Source organism: Triturus cristatus, chromosome 3_1, assembly GCF_964204655.1.
Source record: "Triturus cristatus chromosome 3_1, aTriCri1.1, whole genome shotgun sequence".
In the NCBI taxonomy this organism is placed as follows: domain Eukaryota; kingdom Metazoa; phylum Chordata; class Amphibia; order Caudata; family Salamandridae; genus Triturus; species Triturus cristatus.
The window spans coordinates 568,362,963-568,385,327 of NC_140583.1; the positions used below are offsets into that span (position 1 = coordinate 568,362,963).

The 22,365-nt window shown below is 41.4% G+C and overlaps 1 protein-coding gene and 1 long non-coding RNA gene across 3 annotated transcripts in view; one reads left to right on the top strand and one right to left on the bottom strand.

Annotated features, from left to right (window-relative positions):
• The window catches only part of SLCO3A1 (solute carrier organic anion transporter family member 3A1), an 856,588-nt gene that overhangs the window by 774,268 nt on the left and 59,955 nt on the right, over positions 1 to 22,365 (top strand). Inside the window, exons 8-9 of one of the 2 annotated variants that reach the window (XM_085644489.1) lie at positions 18,303 to 18,335; positions 18,538 to 18,713. In XM_085644489.1, the coding sequence (XP_085500615.1) occupies positions 18,303 to 18,335; positions 18,538 to 18,713 (209 nt within the window). The remainder of the gene's footprint in view (positions 1 to 18,302; positions 18,336 to 18,537; positions 18,714 to 22,365) is intronic. The other variant, XM_085644490.1, reaches the window with a different exon arrangement.
• The window catches only part of LOC146860569 (uncharacterized), a 103,823-nt gene that overhangs the window by 40,708 nt on the left and 40,750 nt on the right, over positions 1 to 22,365 (bottom strand). The window contains exon 4 of the long non-coding RNA XR_014978829.1: positions 8,357 to 8,449. This is a non-coding gene — a long non-coding RNA (uncharacterized LOC146860569). The remainder of the gene's footprint in view (positions 1 to 8,356; positions 8,450 to 22,365) is intronic.

The following is a 22,365-nucleotide window of genomic DNA, read 5'->3' on the forward strand; positions in this document are numbered from 1 at the left end:
AATTGCCAAATTATATTTTCTATTCGCCATCTCCATTGCTTTCTCAGTCTCGTTGACATGCAGCTGCCTAGCAGACTCCATTAAAGTCAACCCTTTTTCTTTCTGTTCTTTCTTCGTCTTCCTAATTTCTCTCTGTTTGGCTTCTTTGCGCCATATGCGAAAAGAATCAAACATTGCCGGCCGGGCTTTTCTCTTAAACAACTTCATTTCTAGATTGTCTAGAATTTCGGTTTCAAAGCTACCATGCGGTGGCCAACTAAGGACACCATCTTTTCTGGTATAACGGACCCATACTTCATTATACGTAATAGGACCAACACCATGTTTACAATAGAGCTCATATGTAGGAGTTCCAATCGGAGGAACCGAACACGAATCCTCCAACCGGGAATCCCCGTTGCAACGTAACCAGGACAAGAAACAATTACTACTGGTAGTCATGACAAACAAAGACAAATTCCAACCAAAAATGCGCAAAGAACTTAGGCCTACCAAAATGAACTAATACCAAAACAAAGATTATCTAAACAAGAGCAACCAGGTGATAATCTACGAATTAAACCAGAGCAACAAGGAACAACCAAACTGAACGTAGCCCACTTAATACTTAACTGAAATGTGGAAGACGTCACCAAGGAGAACCCGTCTACGTCTCGCCGTACTAAGGTCTGCATCTCGGGTCCAAGACAGGGCGACAGTCAGGGCAGCGGTCCTCTGTAGCCGTCTGGGAACGGGAACCCTCGTGGAAGAGATCGTCGGGCCACTTTTACGACATGCAGGGATCGATGAAGCGGGGTACCTCCCTCCGGAATCTTCACACGAAACTTCTCGAACTTTTCAGGCTTTGGACCGGTACCGGATGACGTCGCCCCACGTTGGGCGCCAATTTGAGGTTCTGGACTTTTAAGAGTCCAGAGGTGTCAGGGAAACAACACCCAAAGACCCCTGAGTTCCTCCTGTCTCGGTGCACAAATAAACAGAGACACGGGCTTCTCGATGGTGGCGTCAAAGACCAAGGTTTATTTACTGCAGGGACACAGAAGTCATAGGAACCACACAGAGGCAGAATCTACGAGACTGTTCGAATTGTATTAAGTGGGTTATTCTTTAAATACACAAAAAATGTCTTTAGGCAACATTACACGAATATTTCTCATGCCCAACCCGGTATCCCAAACAAACAGTAAATAGACATCAAACAATAATTAGTCGTAGGATTTCGGTATTCGATCAGGTTCCCTTGACAGTTTTCCATTCTTTACCCGATCCTCCCCATCATAAAAATCGTAACCTCCCTATTGTAAAAGCCCAGAAGGAGAGGAGCAGAGCCAGGTGCAAAGGATTGAAAAGTAGGATAAGAGGTGTTTATGGATCATAAACGGGCATGGCTACCGTCTTTGGCCTTTCAGTCAGGACAACGGACACGAGAACCAGTATAGCAGGACTGGCCTCAGGCAGGGGAGGCAGCTTGATTCTGCCTAGTCATGTAGCGTCAGCCTTTCTCGGGGCTTGAGCTTACGTGTCCTTAACAAGGTGACTCTGCCGGGGTCATCGCCCGTTCATTGACTATGTGAGGGCAAGAAACAAAATGGATGCCGTAACTAAAATGGATGCCATGACTTTACAACAGAATGCCCTATTTCTCAGTGAATTCATGCTAGTTGCGTAGCGAAAACACTGTTATGCATGTAATGGATCATTTGCGGTTCATTGGTACCGAAATCGTGTCAGTACTACGATACCGAATTCATGGGTTCGGATCGCTACAGAACCTCAGCAGGGACACTCACAGGCAATCCAAATACTACAGCTCTCAACATCACACCAAAGCAGTACGAGATCACAGAGATACGTCTTCCAGCTCGTCACGTAAGAGTCTCTATTCTCATGTCTCTCGCAGATCACAACCTTCAGAATCTCGAGAATCTCAGTCCCTCACACCGATATCGCAAGATAGTGAGGAATATGTTTGCATGGTCGCAGACCCGGACAGGCTCAGGAAATATCCCAGACTCCATCTCCAAATGTGTGAACACTCAGCCAAGTTTGTATTAGACAGTGGTGCGTCTCTGAATTACATCTCAGATGCAGAATATAACTAAATGGATCCATGACAGCTCCCGCATAAAGCTGCAGTGCGTGTGTATACATGGATGTCAAATGAACCACTGCTTAGGACAATTTCAGACCTCCCTCACATACAAAGACAGATAGGTTTCAGCTCACATTCATGTCATCGAGGGGCGCGAAGCTGACTGCCTTCTTAGCTTGCCCACAGTGGAACAGCTTGAACTGGTGGATATCCTGTATCGTGTGGATGATGAACCTGACATAGTTCACAAATTTCCAAAATTGTTTACAGGACTCGGAAAAATGGCAAATTTTCAACTTCGTCTACAGATAAATGAACGTGTGACACTGATAGCTCAACAACACAGGAAAATACAATTTCACCTACAACTGTCAGTGGAAGAAGAGCTACTGGATCTTCTGAAGGCAGATATCATTGAAAGAACTTCTGGACCCACCCCCTGGGTCTCTCCAGTAATCGTAGTACCTAAGAAAAGATCAAAAGGAAAAGTCTGACTATGTGTTGACATGAGAGCACCCAATACTGCCATCGAAAGGGAAAGACACCCTGGACCCCATATAAGTGACATGGTCACGACTCTGAACGGTGCACAAATCTTCTCCAAATTGGATCTTAACAAGGGCTATCACCAGCTCGAATTGCATGAAAGGTCACGGTACATCACCACATTTCTGACTCACCAAGGTCTCTTCAGGTACACACGGCTCAGTTTTGGGGTCTGTTCGGCTGCTGAAATCTTCCAAGAGGCAATCAGAAGAGTTATCCATCACATCCCCAACACTCTCAACTACAGTGACGACATAATCGTGTTTGGCGCAACCGTACAGGAACACAACAAAGCACTAGATCGCGTATGCCACGCATTGTAGTAAGCAAATCTGACACTCAACAAAGATAAATATGAATTCCACAAATCCACCTTGAAGTTTTATGGACACATCTTCTCAGGCACAGGAATGAGACCAGACACTGACAAAATTGCAGCACTGAATGACACTCCTTGCCCTCGAGATGCTGGGGATGTGCGGTCATTTCTAGGAATGGCCAGCCACTGTGCCCGATGTATCAAAGACTTTGCCTCTATCAGCTATCTTCTACGGCAACGGACCAAACAGGACCAGCCTTTCCAATGGTCCACAAGCTGTGATCAAGCCTTCCATCTGATAAAAAAACCTGGCATACTTTAACCCTCGTCAGAAGATGGAAATAACGGTGAACGCCGGTCCAGTAGGACTAGGAGCCATCCTGGCTCAGTATGACAAGAAAAGCGACCAGCGTCACATTGTGGCATACGCCAGCCGCAGTCTGACAGACACTGAACAAGCATACTCCCAGCCGAAGAAAGAAAGTCTTGCCGTAGTCTGGACCTGTGAGCACTTTCAAATTTTCATCTATGGGAAGCACTTCACGCTCATCACGGATCACCAAGCTCTCATAACTTTATTTGGAAATCCTCGAGCCAAAATGCCACCAAGAATAGAACGCTGGGGACTTCGTCTTCAAGAGTATACATACACCATCATCCACAAGCCTGGAAAAGCAGCCAATCCAGCAGACTACATGTCACGTCATCCTAAGAAGTCCTCATGCTCGAATCCTTCGCTGGCGGAGGAATACATACACTTCTTCGTGGCTCAAGCAACACCCCAGCAGTTCCACTGGAAGCCATCATTGAAGCCACAGCAGGTGACGCCACATTGCAGAATGTAAAACGGCGCATTGAGACAAACAGTTGGAGGCACTGGAAGAGCCTGGACGCAAACATCAGGTGGATGGCCTCGAACTCGCTTCCTTCTGACATATCAAAGACGAACTGTCCTTTGCCAATGATGGATGGCCTCCTGCTACGAGACAAAAGGATTGTCATTCCAAAGCAACTACGTCAAGGCATCGTTAATTTAGCACACAAAGGGCATCGAGGCATGGTAGCTAGGAAAAGAGTCAATAACTGAAATATATCTGAACACTGCCAGATACATCAAAGGGGGCCCAGGGGAAAATTATTTAGTGACCACTAGGTTCCTCACCCCCTCATTCTACATGTATTATAACTACAAAATAGAAACCTATGGTCTAGCTAGAAAACAAATTGGAGAGAAAATAAGAAGAAGAGAAATCAAGAAGCACGTGAGTACCACTACTAGTGGAAATGAATCCCATCAGCCACCTGGGTAGCCACCCACATCATCTGGGATCCAGTAACACTAGCTGTGCCATCAAGATTGAACAAGGCAACAGCTTGGCGGGCAACTAGACTAGAACTCACGGTTCAGGATGTAGTATCTGCCGTGTTAAACAAAGATGTGATGTGATCGATAAAGGTGGTGAAAAAGCAGTGCAGTGAAGATTGTGACTATTAAAATCATCTACTGAAACAGATGTGAAGCTTTAATGGTTCTGTCTAAGTGATGAAATAAAACCAGTGCAAGAGCCTCCCCTTCCTGCTCGATCAGAAGACCGAGGTAGTCTAGTAGTGTACTACTAGTAGTGGTACTCACGTGCTTCTTGATTTCTCTTCTTATTATTTTCTCTCCAATTTGTTTTCTAGCTAGACCATAGGTTTCTATTTTGTAGTTATAATACAGCTAGGAAAAGAGCACTGAGGGAGCACGTCTAGTTCCCTTCTCTTGATCAGATGGTCGAACTCACCTTGAAAGACTGCCCTCGGTGTCAGTTGGTCAGTAGAGCGGAATCACCTGCTCCTCTCCAAATGTCTGACTTACCGGAGGTTGTGTGGCAACATGTTGCAGTAGAATTTTATGGGCCCATACAATCTGGCATATACATCATTGTCATAATGGATGAATACTCCCATTTTCCTATTGCTCACCTTGTATCCTCCACCAGAGCAGCCACCACCATATCAGTGCTAGATGAAGTATTCGCAGCATGGGGAATCCCGAAGATAACAACAAAAAAAGGTCTTAGTGGGATTCTTGCGCAGTGCACAGGGGGACATCTCCTCAATAGGAGATGCAACTGATTCGAATCCCCAAGATAGTCAAAACAGACAATGGCCCTCCATTTGACGGACAGCAATTTGCCGCCTTTGTAAATCATCTCAGCTTTCGACATTAGAAGATCACCCACCCCTCTGGCCACAGGCCAATGGTATGGTCGAAAGATTAATGGCCACTCTGAAGAAAACCATACAGCAGGCGGAACTCTCCAAGCGAAATATCCAAACAGCACTAAACGAGGTGTTAAGAGCATATCGGACCCCACCTCACAGCATGACAGACAGATGTCCAGCGAATTTGATGCTAGGTCGCACAGTGAGCATGAGAATACTGAATTGGGTAGAGTCCCTTTGATGTAGGGGTCAAACATGATGATTTAGTAGAAATAGATGGTGCTAGAAAAGCCAAGAGAAAAGAATACGCGGACAGTCGTAGGAGAGCCAAACCGTCATCCATCAAAGAAGGAGGCTGGGTACTTGTCCGTCAAGAACAACAAAGAAAATCGGACAGCTGATACCACCCTCATCCCCTACTGGTAACAAAACAAAAAGGAACCATGATCACAGCCGCCTCAGAGGACCAGAGGATAGCGAGAAATGTTGCGCACTTCGAGAGGTGCACGCCAGGTACGAGAGAATCATTAGAAGCTTCAGAAAGCGCAGCAAAAGAGGACAATCAAGTGACAGAAGTGAGTACGTGTCTCCTTTGCTCCTGGCTGCAAGTGAAAGACCTGTTCAAGATGGTGCCAGTCGGCCACAGCATATTAATCGGAGACCCACACATTTAATTGAAGAAGTGTAACTATGCTCTTGTTCTTTCTTTAAATACTTACTATATTGTTTGTTGGTGTCAGTTCAAAGTGTGTAAGGAGAGGGGAGGTGTAGTGTTCTGGTATGGACAAATACATGGACACTAGGACCCGGGACGGGGAGTATGAGAAGGCAGGAGCGGAAGGGAGAAGGTGGAAGGGAGGAGTTTTCAGATAGGGTTTGGGGATTGAGGAAAGAAGTCGGGTTAAGTAATAAAGGCACGGACCATTACGTGTCCTTGTCATATCTGATCCATAAAGGACACGACAGCTACATTTTTATATTTTTGGGACTGGGATATAGTGGCCGCTGGTTGTGGGTCATGGCATTGAAGAAGTATTGTTTTGGATTTCGAAAATTATTTGTGCTATTTCATTCGAAGGCACACAAGAAAATAAGAACATCTAGCTACTCCCAGCGTTTGGATTAAGTTACAACGTGAATACAATATCATTTAATTAGAGCCAACCAAAATGAGGCACTTTTGACTAATATTTGCTTGTGTCTCTAAATGACTAGGAATCCCTTCTTAGACAAATGTTTTGCCTTCAATGCATCTATTAAGCCAGACAAAACGTGCTGCCGCCTCATAAAACACGAACATAGTCTTAAGCACACATAGAGGCAAATCCCGTTTTCGAACCAAAAGAAACCCTTCAAACAAAATATATAATTTTATTTGGATTCGTGTTGTCCGCTCCGTGGATTTGGGACTATGAAACGTCTTCTTTGGATTACAGTTATCAAAAGAGAGCCCTGTGGGCCAAAGCAGTGAAGTCACACCGCTGGAGAGAGCCGTACAAATCCGGAGCCCCCGTTATCTGTTCATTACATGTCCTGTGCATGCACACCTATCTCAGTCTTTGTGCTGCTAGAGTGTGTTAATGGCATGTCCTTGAGCTTACCTCTTTTATGTTGTGCCACTGCATGAATTTACTTTCTGTAGATAGAAAATGCATCCCTGATTAAAATGCTATGCTGTGCAAAATTAAAATTAATAACATTTTACTTGACACAGCATCTATGTAATTGTTCTGACAGTTTAACCAGGAAGCCGGTGACGTGTAAACGTGCAAAATACTCAACTAGGAATCAATTGTTACATTAATTTGCCCTTCTTTATTCTCAGGGCTACTTGAATGTCCCTTGCCTCAGCTCAAAAATAACATTGTCAGTTCATCAGCTACTTTAAGCCAAAATTATACAGAATAGTGAAGTTCATTTGAATCACTTTAAGAAGATCACATTTTAGGCGAAGGTTGCGAGTAAACAATTAAGCTTGCTTTGTCCCATCTCACGGTCTAGCAGCAGTACCTGCTTAGAACTGGGTTGAAAATAATGCAAATACACTTTCACTTTATTCCTACTCATTCAAACTCTAATGATTACCATATAGAAGAGACATCTTGACTCTCGTCTCCACTGGGCGTTAGTGATTTAATACGGATCCATTCCTGTGGACGACCACTCTGAAAATACGACATGTAAGGACATCAGTGTCACAGAGCTGCCTTTGCTCAGGAAGAGCCAACACAGGAATACTGCCCATGTGTGTTAGATTTGTGAGTGATATATCCTGAAACTCTATAGTCAATGCATACCGTAATCTGTCTACGCGGTCAGTGAGGAGATTAAATGTGAAGCTGAGGTCGCTTGTGTTAGGCTGAGAGAACCTTGCTGGTTCGAGCTATTCACATGCCTAATAGTTTTATTTCTTTAAACTATTTTTATTTTAGAAAATAAAACATCAATAAATTACAGGTGTACAGCTGCCAATGAATACATGAGAACACTTAACTAATTGTGGTACTCATAAAAACTTACACTGGAATTGACTGATGCAAAAAGGAACAACAAATAAACATTCCCAATGTTCACATTTCATTAAAGAAAGAAACCATAATCCGTTCACGTTCGTTTTATTTCCAAAATAAAGCAAACAAAGGGCATGGGAAAGCTAGAATGAAAATAAAATGGAGGAAGAAATATAATTAAAAGCAATTTCAGAGGCCTGGAAAGAGGATTTGTAAGTACTTGCAAGCACACTTCAACATCAACATATTTTAATTTGGCAACTTTTATGTAAATGACAGTACTTATAACTGCATCAAAGCAACTATTAAGTGAAAACGTTCACAAAAGTATACAAAACATATGAATATCTTGCTCTTCACAATACCAGCAAACATGATTTGTCATGAATACATCCTAAACATCACTGAGGATAGGTTGCTAAATTACACTAAATTATTTGAGCATCATTTAGATCTATCAAATGCATTCAGGAAAGAGGAGGCAAAGGCACTTTGCAGGGGATTCACTTTTTTAATTCCGCTTGAAAAAAGCTTAAGAACATTCTCAGGGATTGAACAAGCTCAAAACTGGATATAGTATGTAGGATGTTTACTTAAAGAAGTCTTTACATAGAAATCTCATTTTTACCTTAGACACTGAGACATGGGAATAACATTTAGTGCACTCAAAAAGATGATTACCGGCTCAATGGCATAATACATCCACTCCAGGGAAGTGTGTTTGACCTTATGATCACTGGTTCGAATCGCAGTGGGTCCACGCAGTCTTACCTCCTGAGGTTGACAAAATGAATATTATTGAGTCAGCTAACAATAAATATCTGTTATTTCAGTGCCATCCTGCCCAAAGGGTGAATATGTGTTTTACCAATAAATGTGCTATGTTATGTAACATTTTGAACATGAAACATACATCTTTGACATATGCTGAAACAATAACTTCATGCTGCTAGGCTGTTGTAAAAAAAGGTTAAGCAAGGACTGAAAAAGTAGGCGCTTCCTAAGACAAGAACATCATTCTCTACATCCATTGCAACTATAGTTCAGTATATTTCAATATACTCCCAACAGATAACAAAACAATACACAATAACTGGCTACTGGAGTTGTTTAAAATCTTTGAGAAATCCTGTTACTCACCGCTTGTAAGAAGTGCAAAATAAGGGCATTCTGTAGCACAAACACACCAATGTTATTAGTACAATGTACTTTGAGCAAGACAAATACATCTCCGTACAACCAACTAGCATAGCATCAGTGCACGAAATAGGGTATGGTAGGTAATGAATCCAACTAGGAGTGAGTAGGGCTAGTTGCAGTGCGAGGAGAATTCAATGGCTAGATAGCCTATATGTAAAAGTAGATTTGCATGTTTTTATTTGTATGAGCTGTAAAGATTTCTACACGTGTTATAGTACTATCCGCTGTCCCGGGGCCCAAGAGTCGATGACTCTTGACCAACTTAATACTCTTCTCCCAACCATCCCACCAAATTGTGGGGTAATTATTGGCAGCGACTTCAACTGCCAATTTGAGCCCCTGAATGGTCTGGTCGCAGGAACAATGGATGCGGAGGATCAATATTGATCCATTCCCGAACCTAACATTCCCTCAGTGAGGGCCTGGAAACCGCTAGCACTCCAGATATACACTTTAACATTAAACTTCTCACTGAGAGCATGCAATGGACGCACCACATCTGATAGCCCGGGGAATCACACTTTCAACAGAGCGGGCCATACTTCAATCATCGATTATATTATGCTAGATTCTAAGTCTTGGCATAGGGTGATAGATTTTAAAATCAGTCCCCGCCATGATAGTGACCACGATGCTCTCATTCTAGAAATAGTATTGCCATGTACCAGGAAAGCACCGCATAAACCTCGAACTCCAGCGCAAAGTCTGATCCTGACCAATGGAGGGAGGAGAGTCCGATGGGCTGAAATCTCCCAATCGCTGGATAAACTGGCCAAGCTCTACCACCAAGTAATTCCATACCTTTTAACCACATCCCAAATAATAGCGAGCAAAGGAGCCCCTAACCCCCTTCTAAGGATTTCTAAAAATCACCAAGATCTGGTTGGCTCTCTGGCTGCCTTTTTCTATCAAAACAAAAAGTTTAGGGCTCCCAATAAGCCTAAGCACCAATGGTTTAATGCCAGTTGTCGAGCTGCCAAATTCAACCTAATCACCACCATTAAAAGTAGTGACGAGGCAACAATTAAAGAAGCAAGAGGTTCTTATATAGGCCCACGACCAAAGCAAAAAAATTCTGGGAAGCTCAAAAATGGGAGGACGCTAGAAATGCATTAATCTTACACGACGTGAGGTCCTTCTGGAACATCATAAACACTGGTTCTCAGGCTGGTAGACCGGCCATTGAACCTAACATAGATGAAGGAGTTTGGAAGGCACATTATGAAACCCTTTACACAAAAGCCAAGGATGGAGAAGCATGTGTGGCAAGAGTGCTGCTGCATCCGGGTTCAAACCCTGACGGTATTCCCCCAATCTCGGTAAGAGAAGTCGCCGATCCCTTAGGGAAGATAATACCTGCAAAAGCGGCAAGTTTGGACAAGATCCCTGGCGACCTCTTCCGTTCCAAACCTACTATCTGGGCCCCTTACTTTGCCACTTTGTTAAATGCCATACTACAAGGCATGGCAATCCCCACCACTTGGGCAGGGGCTGAAATAATACCAATCTATAAAAAGGGTTCCCCGCTCTTGCCTGTCAATTATCGTCCGATTAGCCTCATAGATGTTGGCCAGAAAATATTTGCCCGAGTCTTATTGGGGCGTCTCCAAGTCTGGATGGAGGAACATAATATTCTTACCCTTCTACAAGACGGGTTTAGAGCTAGAATATCAATGATTGACCAAATATTCAGTTTACAGCTGATATATTGGAAATATGTCTACATTGAGGGGGGCAGCCTCTATATTATTTATGTAGACTTAAAACCTGCTTTCGACCTGGTACCGAGGGACAAATTATGGGCAATTTTAATGGACATGGGAGTACCAGAATATCTGTGCCAACAGCTAAAACATCTTCATGAGGGTAATTTTGCTCAAATTAGATATGGCAAGAACGGTGAACTCTCAGCCCCCTTGCCCGTAGAGAGAGGTGTCCGCCAGGACTGTGTCCTGGCCCCAACACTCTTCTCCCTCTTCATCAATGGCCTAATAGATTCTTTGAATGCAGGGAAGAACATCGATGCCCCCAGGTTGGCACAGCACAAGATCCCAGCCCTGATGTTTGCAGATGTTACACTCCTGCTCGCAAAATACCCTATGGGAATCCAGAGGACCCTTGACAACTTCAGTGCCTTCTCCAAACTTCGGGGTCTGGAGATTAAACTGCAGAAAACTAAGTATATGGCATTTAATGTAGGCAACTCCACCCGCCCCAACATTGCTTTCATGGCAGACCCCTGGAGAGAGTAACCATCTTTGAGTATCTGGGATTGACGCTGACTGAAAGAATGGATTTGGGTGCCCAAATTAACAAAGCAGGGTTGAAATTAACTCAAACCACGGGAGGTATTTTAATATTACATAGGAGCTGCACTGAAAAACTGGTTAGTCCAGTGGTAGAAATGTATAAAGTTCAGGCCAGGAGTGCTGCTCTCTATGGAGCAGAACTTTGGGGACATTGCGCATCGGGCTCGTTAGTCCATACTGAGAACTCTTTTATCAGATACCTTATGGGCCTCCCTATTAGTACACCGCTAACACCACTTCACTTGGACCTTGGGGTTAGACCTATTGCGGACAAGGTTGCCCTCAGTCATCTTCTTTATTGGCGCCATCTTTGGAGTATGCCAGAATTAGCTGCATATAGGGATGAATTGATTGATGTTATGGGTCTGCGAGGTTCAGGGAGGATACCTTGGTTGGCCTATATTAAGAGCATTTGTGAGGGTTTGTGTAGGGATAATCTATGGAGCAACGCAGAAGAAACCTCCCAAATAACTGCTAGAAGGACTTTAGTCGAGAGCTACAGAGAGCTTAAGCTCAACGAGCTCGAAAGGAGATCCACCGCTGGCTGCCTGACGGCGGAATTCTAGGTAGTAAAAAACAGGTACAGCTTACAACTGGTGCTGGACGATATTCAGCCACTCCTTGCCAAAAATCTTTACGTACAGTTTAGATACGGAGTCCTCCCGCTGCGTTCCTTTACTAGTAAGTGGGAGGGGGCCACAAACGGGGGGTGTCCGGCATGTAACGCCTCTGACGAAACAGAACTCCACGTGTTATTTTTTTGTAAGGCTTATAGGAGGGCTAGGTCACGCTGGTTACTCCAACTTTGTAGGAACCTGGGGCCCAGACACTGTAGCAAAGTGTATAGGCTACTGAAATCTGATACACAAATGCCCATTGTCTTCTCCATTTCAAGGTTTTTATTTACCATGTGGTGCACCCGAAGGGCCATCCTAAAAAAGATGGCCCACCAGAATGGCATTGCAGAATCTGTATGACCGACTCAAATATTGTACTTCTCTGGACATAATTTGGGCTTGTGGGAGGGGCTACACGAGGAATTGGATCATTGATTACTTTTATACCAAATTTTTATATCAAATTTTAAAACTGTGTAAATTTTTTATGAATTCAATGTATTATATTGGGTGTTTTTAATGATGCTTTTATGGCATTGTGTGCTGAAATAAAGTTTTATTAAATGGAATGTAACTATCTAAGAAATTGATATCACTTCTGCCATTTGAGTGAATATTGTTTTATAGACATGCTGAAATAGATTTAACTGATGTCTTAATATTTATATTATGTTTATAACTGTAAGAGTCTACAGGAACATCAGCAAAATTTGCACCTTTGTCCATATCTACCATCAAATTTAACAATGATGTAGTCTTTTTGAGATCAGCCAGAGTTTATGGCTTTTACCGGCAGCCTTAAATAACTTGCATTATTAAATGAATTGAGCTTTAAAAAAATATTCCAGATATGATAATGAACATGCATTTGAATCATTCCTAGTTCAACTTATCATTCAGCCTTCAATGTGTTCCTATTTTTACGTATGTGTTGGAGTGGCAGCATCTTTGAAAACCTCGTAATGGAAGAAAGTGGACTAAATGATAATGATTACTGTGCAGTTTTCCTCTTACAAATCAAAAATCACTTGCTCATGCTCATAGCAAAAAAGGCACAGGTTCCTTCCAACTTATTTGCCTTTTGGTGATTTCAAAAACAATTTTATGACCTGGAATTTTGGATGCAACATGTTCATGACTCTGATGTAACCATTTTACCTAAGGCTTCATACCCTAAACACAAATAGAAAATAAGAAACTACATGCATTACATGTATTGTGGCCTTTATATATCAAAATAGGCAACTGTCACAATGTTTTCTATATTGTGCTGCTCCAATACTGTTTTGCAAGAAGGCAATGTTGGGCAGTGTTTTAAGTGGTACATTCTTTCCCTGGAATAGCTGTCAGATGTAACATGCCAAGTATTTATAAATGTGTCGTGGCCATTAACGTGTGGTCAGCATACAGAGTACACAGTATCAACATGCAGCAGAATGTAGGAGCCTCTTGAGGGGGAAGTGTTATCTAAAGTAGGTTGCATAACTTCCTCACTTTATTTCCATTGGGTTTTTTTAAACAATGGGCACTACTTTTTTCACACTGAATGGCTACCGAAGATCCTTATAGTAACTTTGTGACTAATACTATGGGACTCTTGGAGCACATTATATTGTCTCAGTACAAGCGCAAGCAACTATTCATCTGAATAAGTGTATGTTTTGAAAATAAATATATGAATGCAAATTTCTAATATATTGATTTGATGACTTAAAATCCTCGATCATTTATAGTGCTAGGCTGTTGTCTATTTATACAGAGTTGAGTTAATAGACCTTTTGTGAATATCACTAACCTCTTCCCTACAAGTGACTTCTTGCTTCTTTCCCCATTATTTTTTGCATAGGTGTAAACGAAAACTATATTTATTTTATACCTCCAACTGCTCATCATACACCCTATATTTATAGGTTTAATTGTCCATTTGCTTGCATCTTTTTAGCATCATTCTTCTGCCACATCATTCCATAAACTGAAATGCAATGCTATAAAAATGTATTAGAGAATAACCTAGGGTCAACTCTACATTCTAAGGAACCAGGGTAATTATGAATATCAAAATTAAATGTGTTCCTTCTAATTCATTTAGGCACTCATATTTTGGGGGACCCCACTAAGGGCTATGAATACCCCTTATTTCAGTAAATGCACTATATTGTTGAAAATACGTTTACAGTATCAAATTTGGTAATGGGTGTGCCAAATGAAGGTGCAGTGCAAATGAACAGCAAAAAAGTGATGGGTGCACAGACAAAAAAAACCACAACTGTCTCTAAGGCAGTTCCTTTTGTTCGCTGATTAATAGGTTCAGGAGAATCTTGTTTTTAGGAATGAAATTATAATTTGGGGTGGGTGACTACCCACTTTAAGGAATAATTACATCCCTTGTCAGGGTGAACCCTCAAAGTCACAAAATTAACCTGAGTTCAACCCCTGGTAGCTCTGGCACAGTGTCAACAGGCTTAATTTAGGGCAATATGTGTGCAGTACCAAAGTTATGCAGTACCAAAACATTAATAAAGTCAAAATGTGAAACAATATACATCCCAAAACAAATTAGAAAAAAGAAGTAGCATGTTTTTGGCAAACACTTGTTTCACGACAACTTGTATGTTATACAAATGCCAATTGTTCATCCAAAATATTATATTCTTACAGTTTCGGTATAGTGGCTGATGGCTGGATTACACCTGCAGGGGGGGAGGAATTATTACAGACTAAGGCCCTTCCCCCCCAGCGTAATCCAGCTATCGGCCACCGTACCGAAATTGCAAAAATATAACACTTTGGATAAACTCTAGAATACTGAATATATTTTATTAGCATTATTCATGATTAACATAAAGAACATATCATCTTTAACTATACCTTAAAAACATTGTGAAAGATTGTCAAATTGACATCTGGACTGGAGGTTTTTGTCCTGTAACTTTCTTTTGAGGTTGGTGTCAAACCCTTTAGAGAGCCGAATTGCTTGTAATGTTCAATAATTGATGTTCCAATGTCTACGGTCCTGTGAGATGCAGTTTCTTCACTTTTTGTGTTATTTGAGCCACACGTCTTGCAGCATGGATACGAGATAGCATACAGGTGTTCATTTGAGTTGCAATTTTTGAAATGGCTTATCATGCACTTGAGATCAATGTGTTCAAAGGGTTTAGCCTTTAAACAATATTTACAAGAACTACATGCACCACACTTATAATCAGGGCCCCTGGAATTATGCAGCTGCTGTGATTTCCACACAAATTATAGATTTGCAGCATTTGCCACCTAATGCATCATCTGCTGCATAATCTGCTAATTTTAACCAAAATAAATTGTTTCTAGCTCAAGCTGCATTTTTAGTCTCTTTTGAACCAAAGGTGACTAAAAATGCAGTGACACATGTTGCCACACCTTTACAAGCTGGACTGGTTTAGCTTTCTGCTATTTATTTCTACGTATGGGAGTTACAATGGTACTAATGAGTGCAACCAATGCCCATATAGTGTTACCAAGTTTAAAAATGACAAAATAATGAAGTAATACTATTACAGAATGTTCTGCATTATATCACATAATTTGTTGTTTTTTGCTGCATATTTCCCTCAAGCGTGCCACATAATTTGACCTTCTCCTGCTGTATTATTCCACCGGCCCTGCTTATAATGCTTATTAGAACATTGGAATGTTGGCAGCTCCATTGAAAACAATGGAGTGCTCCGGGCTTATAATGGCTGGTATAAGCCCGGAGCGCCAACATTCCAATGTGTCTTTGTTCACAGCTCTGGCTGTGAACAAAGACTTCAGGGAGCCGGAGGGGATTTGAATCCCCTCGCGCTCCCTGAAGGCTTTGTTTTGTTAGAACATTCTGCCCTCTAGTGGCAGAATGTTCTAATAGCCTTATAGCCCTTCGTAGCAGGGCTATACCGGCTTTTAAAGTCCCGCTGCTGTTGTTAAAGTCTCTCGCCTTCGGCTCGGGCCTTTAACGCTGCAGCGGGCCTTTAACAGCCAGTATAGCCCGCTACGGCGGGCTATAAGGCTATAGTATCGACTGCAAGCTGCAATAATAATACAGTTGGTCGACTAATGCTCGAGAGTGTAGGCCTTACTACCATGTCCCATCTATTTTGGCCCCTTTTGAAGGGCACCTGGCTTTGTAATACGTATCAAGAGTGTTTTTGAGAATGTGCCAGTGTGTGTGTATGATTTGCCAAACATCATTCCTTACTGTGTTAAATGTACTAAAACAAATCTGAAACTTAAACACATCAAATTGCAATATTTTGTTTTGTATCTGGGATGCTGTACCTTATCCAGGATACTGCAAGTCAATAAGGAGTTCCTAAATAGGGTCATGGAACTTCGATGTGTTTAGCATTATACTTTTAATGTATGATAGGGGGGATATTATTCCTTATAGAACATGGTCTCACCATCACGCTTTTCACAATGCTCTGAAATCCTTGGGGTCTTGCTCTTTCTTGTGAGCGAGATAGTAGGGTAGTAGACATGAAGAATAAAAGTGCGATATGTCGTGTGTAATTAAACACACCAAAAATCAGTTAGTAATTTGTTGCTAAAACAAATTTGAATCAATTTAATGTAGATCAGATTAAATTAAGTTAGTTTCTCCGAATAGGTAGTAATATGCAAAAATTGTTTTTTTTCTGTTATGAACTATGTGCAAAAATAAACATGTTGCCATGAATCTGTCCTTTCTGCTGCTCATTGTTGCTGCTTATTGTTCCTTTTAGAAAAACAAAACATAAAAAAGGAAAACACATTCTTGTTTTCATTGTTTAAACCACAGCTCTCATGATGTTCTGTGACCTGCCTTTTAACTTGACTGCTGGCTCTGAAAGCTGGTATTATGATATCACAACCCAATAGTAAAAACTTATTACAGAGGTGTAGCTACATCATGAGACATTACATCTCAACAGTAATGAATATTACAGAAAGCTTTTTATATTTGGATTGTAGACTTCCCTTGAATTGAATTATAGATGGGTAACAGTGAGTGATGAGGATTACTTTCTCCGAGGAGTTTGAGTGATTTCAAATAGAAAACCAGAGCAAAGCTCATGTTGTCCATTTTGTCAATTTGAACCCCTTGGTGAAGAAAACTATTCTGTACTTTTATCCATCTATAGTGTTATGTCTGTCCTCCAACATCATCTTTTGCTGTTTTCAATTGCTACACTGGGGCAGTGGAATAATACGGAAGCTATACATAACATAACTGTTGCAAATTAAAATAAAATACCTTACCTTCTGCCACCCACACTCACAACCATCTGCATCTTCCTTCACTTTCCTTTCCCCTTCCTTACTGAAGATGTGCTCTTTTCTCTATTTCAGACCTAAGAGCCAGGACTACACTAACAGCCTCTTAGAGAGGAATTGTGTTTCCTACTGTTGCTACATCATGCTGTAAATTGCAGTTGTACCCTGTCAAACTATCACAAATGCTGCATTTTCATTAGTTCCTAGCCCGCACAGAAGATTCATAGCTAGTAGCTGGGACAAGCCAAATTACAGTTTCAACCCACATACCACACGCAATGCTTTCTTCCAATAACAGCTGCCTTTGAATATCACAGAGTTCTGATAAAGAACTAGAATGTTCCCCTGGCTCATAGAAAGTGCCTGTTCTGGGAGATTTACTGCTGAAGAAAACAGCTTTATAATCAGTCTTGGTTTGGAAATGTTATTGTGTCGTGTTCTTAAAGTGTAAAATTGTTAGTACTGCTTAAAATGAACACACACTTCTTTAGGGATTTCGTGCTGCATGTGTCATATAGCTTGCAGGAATGAGAAATGGTGGATTCAGTTAGTAGGGGTAGCCCCCTCCAAAATTAATAACACCATTGCTGACATATAATTTATCATTCTTCTGTTTACAGATATATAGTTTCCTAATGTGATTTATTAAGCACACTGCCATCAATTGTGCCATATTGTCGCACAGCATATGTAGTAGCAAAATACACTTAAAATGTTCACTTTTTGGATTTCTAGATTGACGCCAATTATGGCATATTTAATAGAGTGAGAGTAAGCCTAAAAAGGTAAAGGTTATGCAATGTTATGATTGCGTTACACTCTTGGACTGGTCAGCTTATGCCATTTGTGTGAAATAAACATGTGCATTCGCAGGATTAAGAATTCGAGTAACTAAATGAGTTTTCGGTTTGTCAGTATATTTGACAAGGTTATAACTGTTCCTTAACAGCCAATTACTTTTTCTTCACACCGATCTAGAATTTACAGCAAACAACATCTCAGAAAATGATTGCACTGCCTTTGTAATTTATTTGAATATCATTATTTTTATACAAAAGTGAGAGAAAGGACTCAGTGTATTTGACAGTATATTATGCCTGAGGCTAAATTCGTCCCTATTGGATTTTGTAAGTTAATAAATATGAAATGAGTATTGTATGACTATAACTGCGTTTTATTAATACGTTATTCTTGCTAAACTTTTGGTGAACCACGTTTTATTTACCTTAGGGAATGGAAAAGAAAGCAGAGCCCCACAAAAAGGTAAATTATCTCAACTCAATCTCTTGTAGAAAATATTAATATGAAATTAAATAGAATTAATTGGGTAAATTAGGAGGAGTTAGTTATTAAAGCACCACAGAATGCCTTATTGTGATTTGGTAAATGCTGTTGATATGCTGCTTAGAATGATGAAAAAGTAATCAAATTATTTTATAACCATTGTAATTGGTCTTTCTTGCAGAGCCATGCTGACTGTGCATGCGTCAGTGGTGTTCCTACTGGAAATACTACAGTGGTGCCTGGAAAATGCCCAAGTCCTGGTTGCCAAGAAGCCTTCCTTACATTCCTGTGTGTGATGTGTGTTTGCAGCATGATTGGAGCAATGGCCCAGACCCCTTCGGTTATCATTCTTATACGGTAAGATTGTTGGATTCAAAATCACACAAGCAAATGCAGCGGTGTTGGTAAAATATGACTGTACCTCTAGATGGAAAAGTGACAACCAATTTAAAATTGATTTATTCAATGTAGGAACCCTCTGATGAAACTTTGACTTGTTATATTACCTAGCTGTCTAAAACAAGAAGTCAAGAAGCCTATATATGTTGTTTATATATTATGCGCTATATACACATATATGTGTGCGTGTGTGCGTGTGTGTGTGTATGTATAGCAAAAAGTGATCCCATCCAATTCAGCAAGCTGAATGAGCATTCATGTTCCCCACAATAGGGTGTGTCCAAGAGCATCGCAGGACGACTTGCTTGATATTCAATGCAGCTGTATTGTAGGAGATATTGCGCATCCGCACAGACATCCCATTGTGCCAATACGCCAAGTGAAGCCGCATGCCCCATTAGGCCAACTCCGGAACATTCCTGCTCATGGTCCACTAAGGGACCCATTAACAAGTCGTAATCTGGGTCCGAACATGACTTATTGGAGAGGCAGATATCCAACGCCCCATGAAAAGGAACATCGTAACATGTGAAGACGGGTTGCACGCAAGTTTAGTGCGTAAAGCGGAAAGACAATCCATAAGCTACGCCAAGTGTAGCCAGGGGCAGTGTGCCAAAGCATTCAAGCACACAGCTACGGAGCATTTCCAGCCGACCCAGGCTGTGCAGGACCACAAGAGGAGCAGCCATTGCATAGCAGGCAAATCAATAGCAGGATTCCAGCAGCTATGGCAAGTATTAACGTTAAACCACCTAAAACGCTGGAAAGAAATAGAATGAATAAATGCTGGTATTACACTAAATATAATCTGAAAGGAGGTCACAAGGCCAGAGCCAACAACCTTAAAAAAATGTGCCAGGCCGTGTGTATCAGACACACTGGTAATGCGATGAATCAATTCACCGAAATGCAGTGGGTGGTTAGTATTCAGAAGAGCCTGAATCTCAGAATTGGTGCTAGCCACCTGCAGCACGAAGGTCTCATGCGCAGAAGAAAGGGGGACTTCCTGTTGGAATAATAGTGCTCTTATTCTTCTCGACTTATTGACGTCTGCTTTTAAAGTTGGTATGGAAGGCCAAATCGAGTTATCGAGCTTTCCATGCGGGGGCGGAAAACGCACATTTTTACAGCAAACTACATGCTGTGAAACTGTCACAAAGTACAATATGCCAGCCAGCAAACTGCAACAATCTTGGTTATTTAAAAGAAGATAGCTACCGTTAGCAAGCAGCAAGAAAGTGGGTTTTATATAGTTGGAACTGCAATACCTTTTAAAACACATGCAAGGTTCGGAACGGTAACACTGCAGGCCCTGTGTAATTGTATGTTTGTACAAACAAGGGAACGACCTACTGTAGAATCACAGGATTCCCCTGTAAGATATACCTCCTTTTCATCCCTCAGGCATCTGTATGTGAAAGGCAAGGACCACACTTCATGCAGAAACATGTTTCCTAAGGGTTCATAGCGGCCTAGCGGGTAATGCTTCATGCAGGAGCTAAATTTAAACAATGAGAATGGTAAAGTGATAACACTGTGTATGAGCCAGACAGCAGAGTCAGTTTCAGCCATGGAGAATGGTTAAGGCTCTATCTTTTCTATATGTAGAAGAGTGCCCGTTGCATCTTTCATGGACATAAACTGCTGTTTGTCTGTCAAATTAAATGGTGAAAACAAGGCAGATGCGTTTAAATAATCCCATGGTACCTTCCCCATTTTAAGAGTCTGTAAAGTCCAAGCAAACTGCATTACAGAAAGCAATTGATTTTGACCATGATATAACACAGACACATCATCCTGTACAATATCAACAACAGATGAAACAATATTATCTAATGTGTAAATGCGGGAAGACAGTGTGTTAATACTATTGTCAACAACAGCAAGTAACTTTTCTAGATTTGCCTGATCTATTTCCCTTAATCGTGACACTGCTTCAATTTGTGAAAGCTTCCATATTTCATTGTAAGCTGCGAAAATAAATCTTTTTGTTCTAGGACCAGGAGGTCCCTTGATAAAGTTGGCCAAATCAATGTTATTGGATAACAACGATAAATGTTGTTTCACGGACGATAGTGTTGAGTGCTGTAACTAGGGGTGGGCGGAAATTGCTTAGTCGCGCTACGCAAAGCTCTGTGAAATGGTAAAAAAACTCCCCAAGCATGCAGAAATTCCGCGAACATGGGGAATTGCTTGTTCGCGATGCTTTTTTCCTGTTCGCGAATGCAGTTTGTGTGCTCGGGCGGGAAATATTTCACGAACACGCATTTTGAGAACGCGAACAAGCAAACAATTCTGTGAAGTCGCGGAACGCAGAATTTTGGGCAATTCCGCGTTCTCCGCGGAACGCTAAATTACCCAAATTCCGCAAATTCTGCGAGCGGAACGTAATTTACCGCCCAGGCCTACCTGTAACCGATTTTGGCATAATTTACCAACAGAATAGCTGGTAACCGAATACGTATTAGCAAAACGAGGATTAGGTCTATCCTGTATGTAACCAGGGACTGTGTTGTGGAAACGTAATTGGCAGGCATCAGAAGACGTCTGCCAGACTAACCAGCCTGCAGGATCTAAACTAGAGACATTAAATGTATAATTTTGAAATAAAGCATGCAGGTCCTCAATGGAATAATTTGTATGCATGCTCCAGCCCTGATATGCAGCCAGAGCAGGAACTGCAGGGGCATTGATTTGTTGTGCAGTTGCCAAACCAAAGCAAGTAGTCTGGTAAATGGTATCATTTAAAAATAGAATTTGCGTTGGGATGAGGCACCCGCGACATAAAGCTTCAGTGCCTCGAAGCTGCCGGGACCTAGAGCCCCAAACAGATTTTAAATCAGAGCCACCGACTGTCAATTTATTAATGAACAAATTGGAATACAATAGTTTTGTGTGGGTCAACATTACCTTGGGGGTAGATGAAGTATTCCATATAAAATAATAGGATTCTGGTTTGGACCTATCAAAATCTGTAAAATATGTAAATTTCTTTAACAGAGTTTTTGAGCTTCCTTCCAATGGTGCTGGGCAATGTTCCCACTGTGTAATTAAAAACATTTCTAAATGTATTAGCTTTATGCAGGTAATGGTGTCCATAATGTTGGTAACAATACAAATCAGCATAATTAGCAGTATTTAAATATAAATCTTCAGCATCAAAGGCAGCATACTATTTTAAATCTGAAAACAAAGATTGTTTTGCCTGGACATCCCAATCATCTGAACGTATGTTCTGTTTCACAACATCTCCCATTAAAACACAAAGTACATTCAGTACATTGATTATCTCCGTTGGACCATAGATTTGGAAATCAACAGCATCCCAGACGATGCCATCAGCGACTGTAAAGGCGGAAATGTTAACAAGAGTCTGGTCTTGTTTCATGATATGAGAAGACGAGTGCAGAGACAAATCTAAACATTCACCCCCAGTCAAGTGATCTGGGTTAAATCCATCATTCTTTTGCTCACCATGCCACCCCAGTTTAGACCTGGCCATATGCAAATCAGTCTTGACCCTGTGCCTCATGGGAACAGTCCAGCCTGAACTGCCAAGCCAGGTCCTCCCTGGACCGGAAACAAGCATCCTAGGACCGGTTTCGGGGTT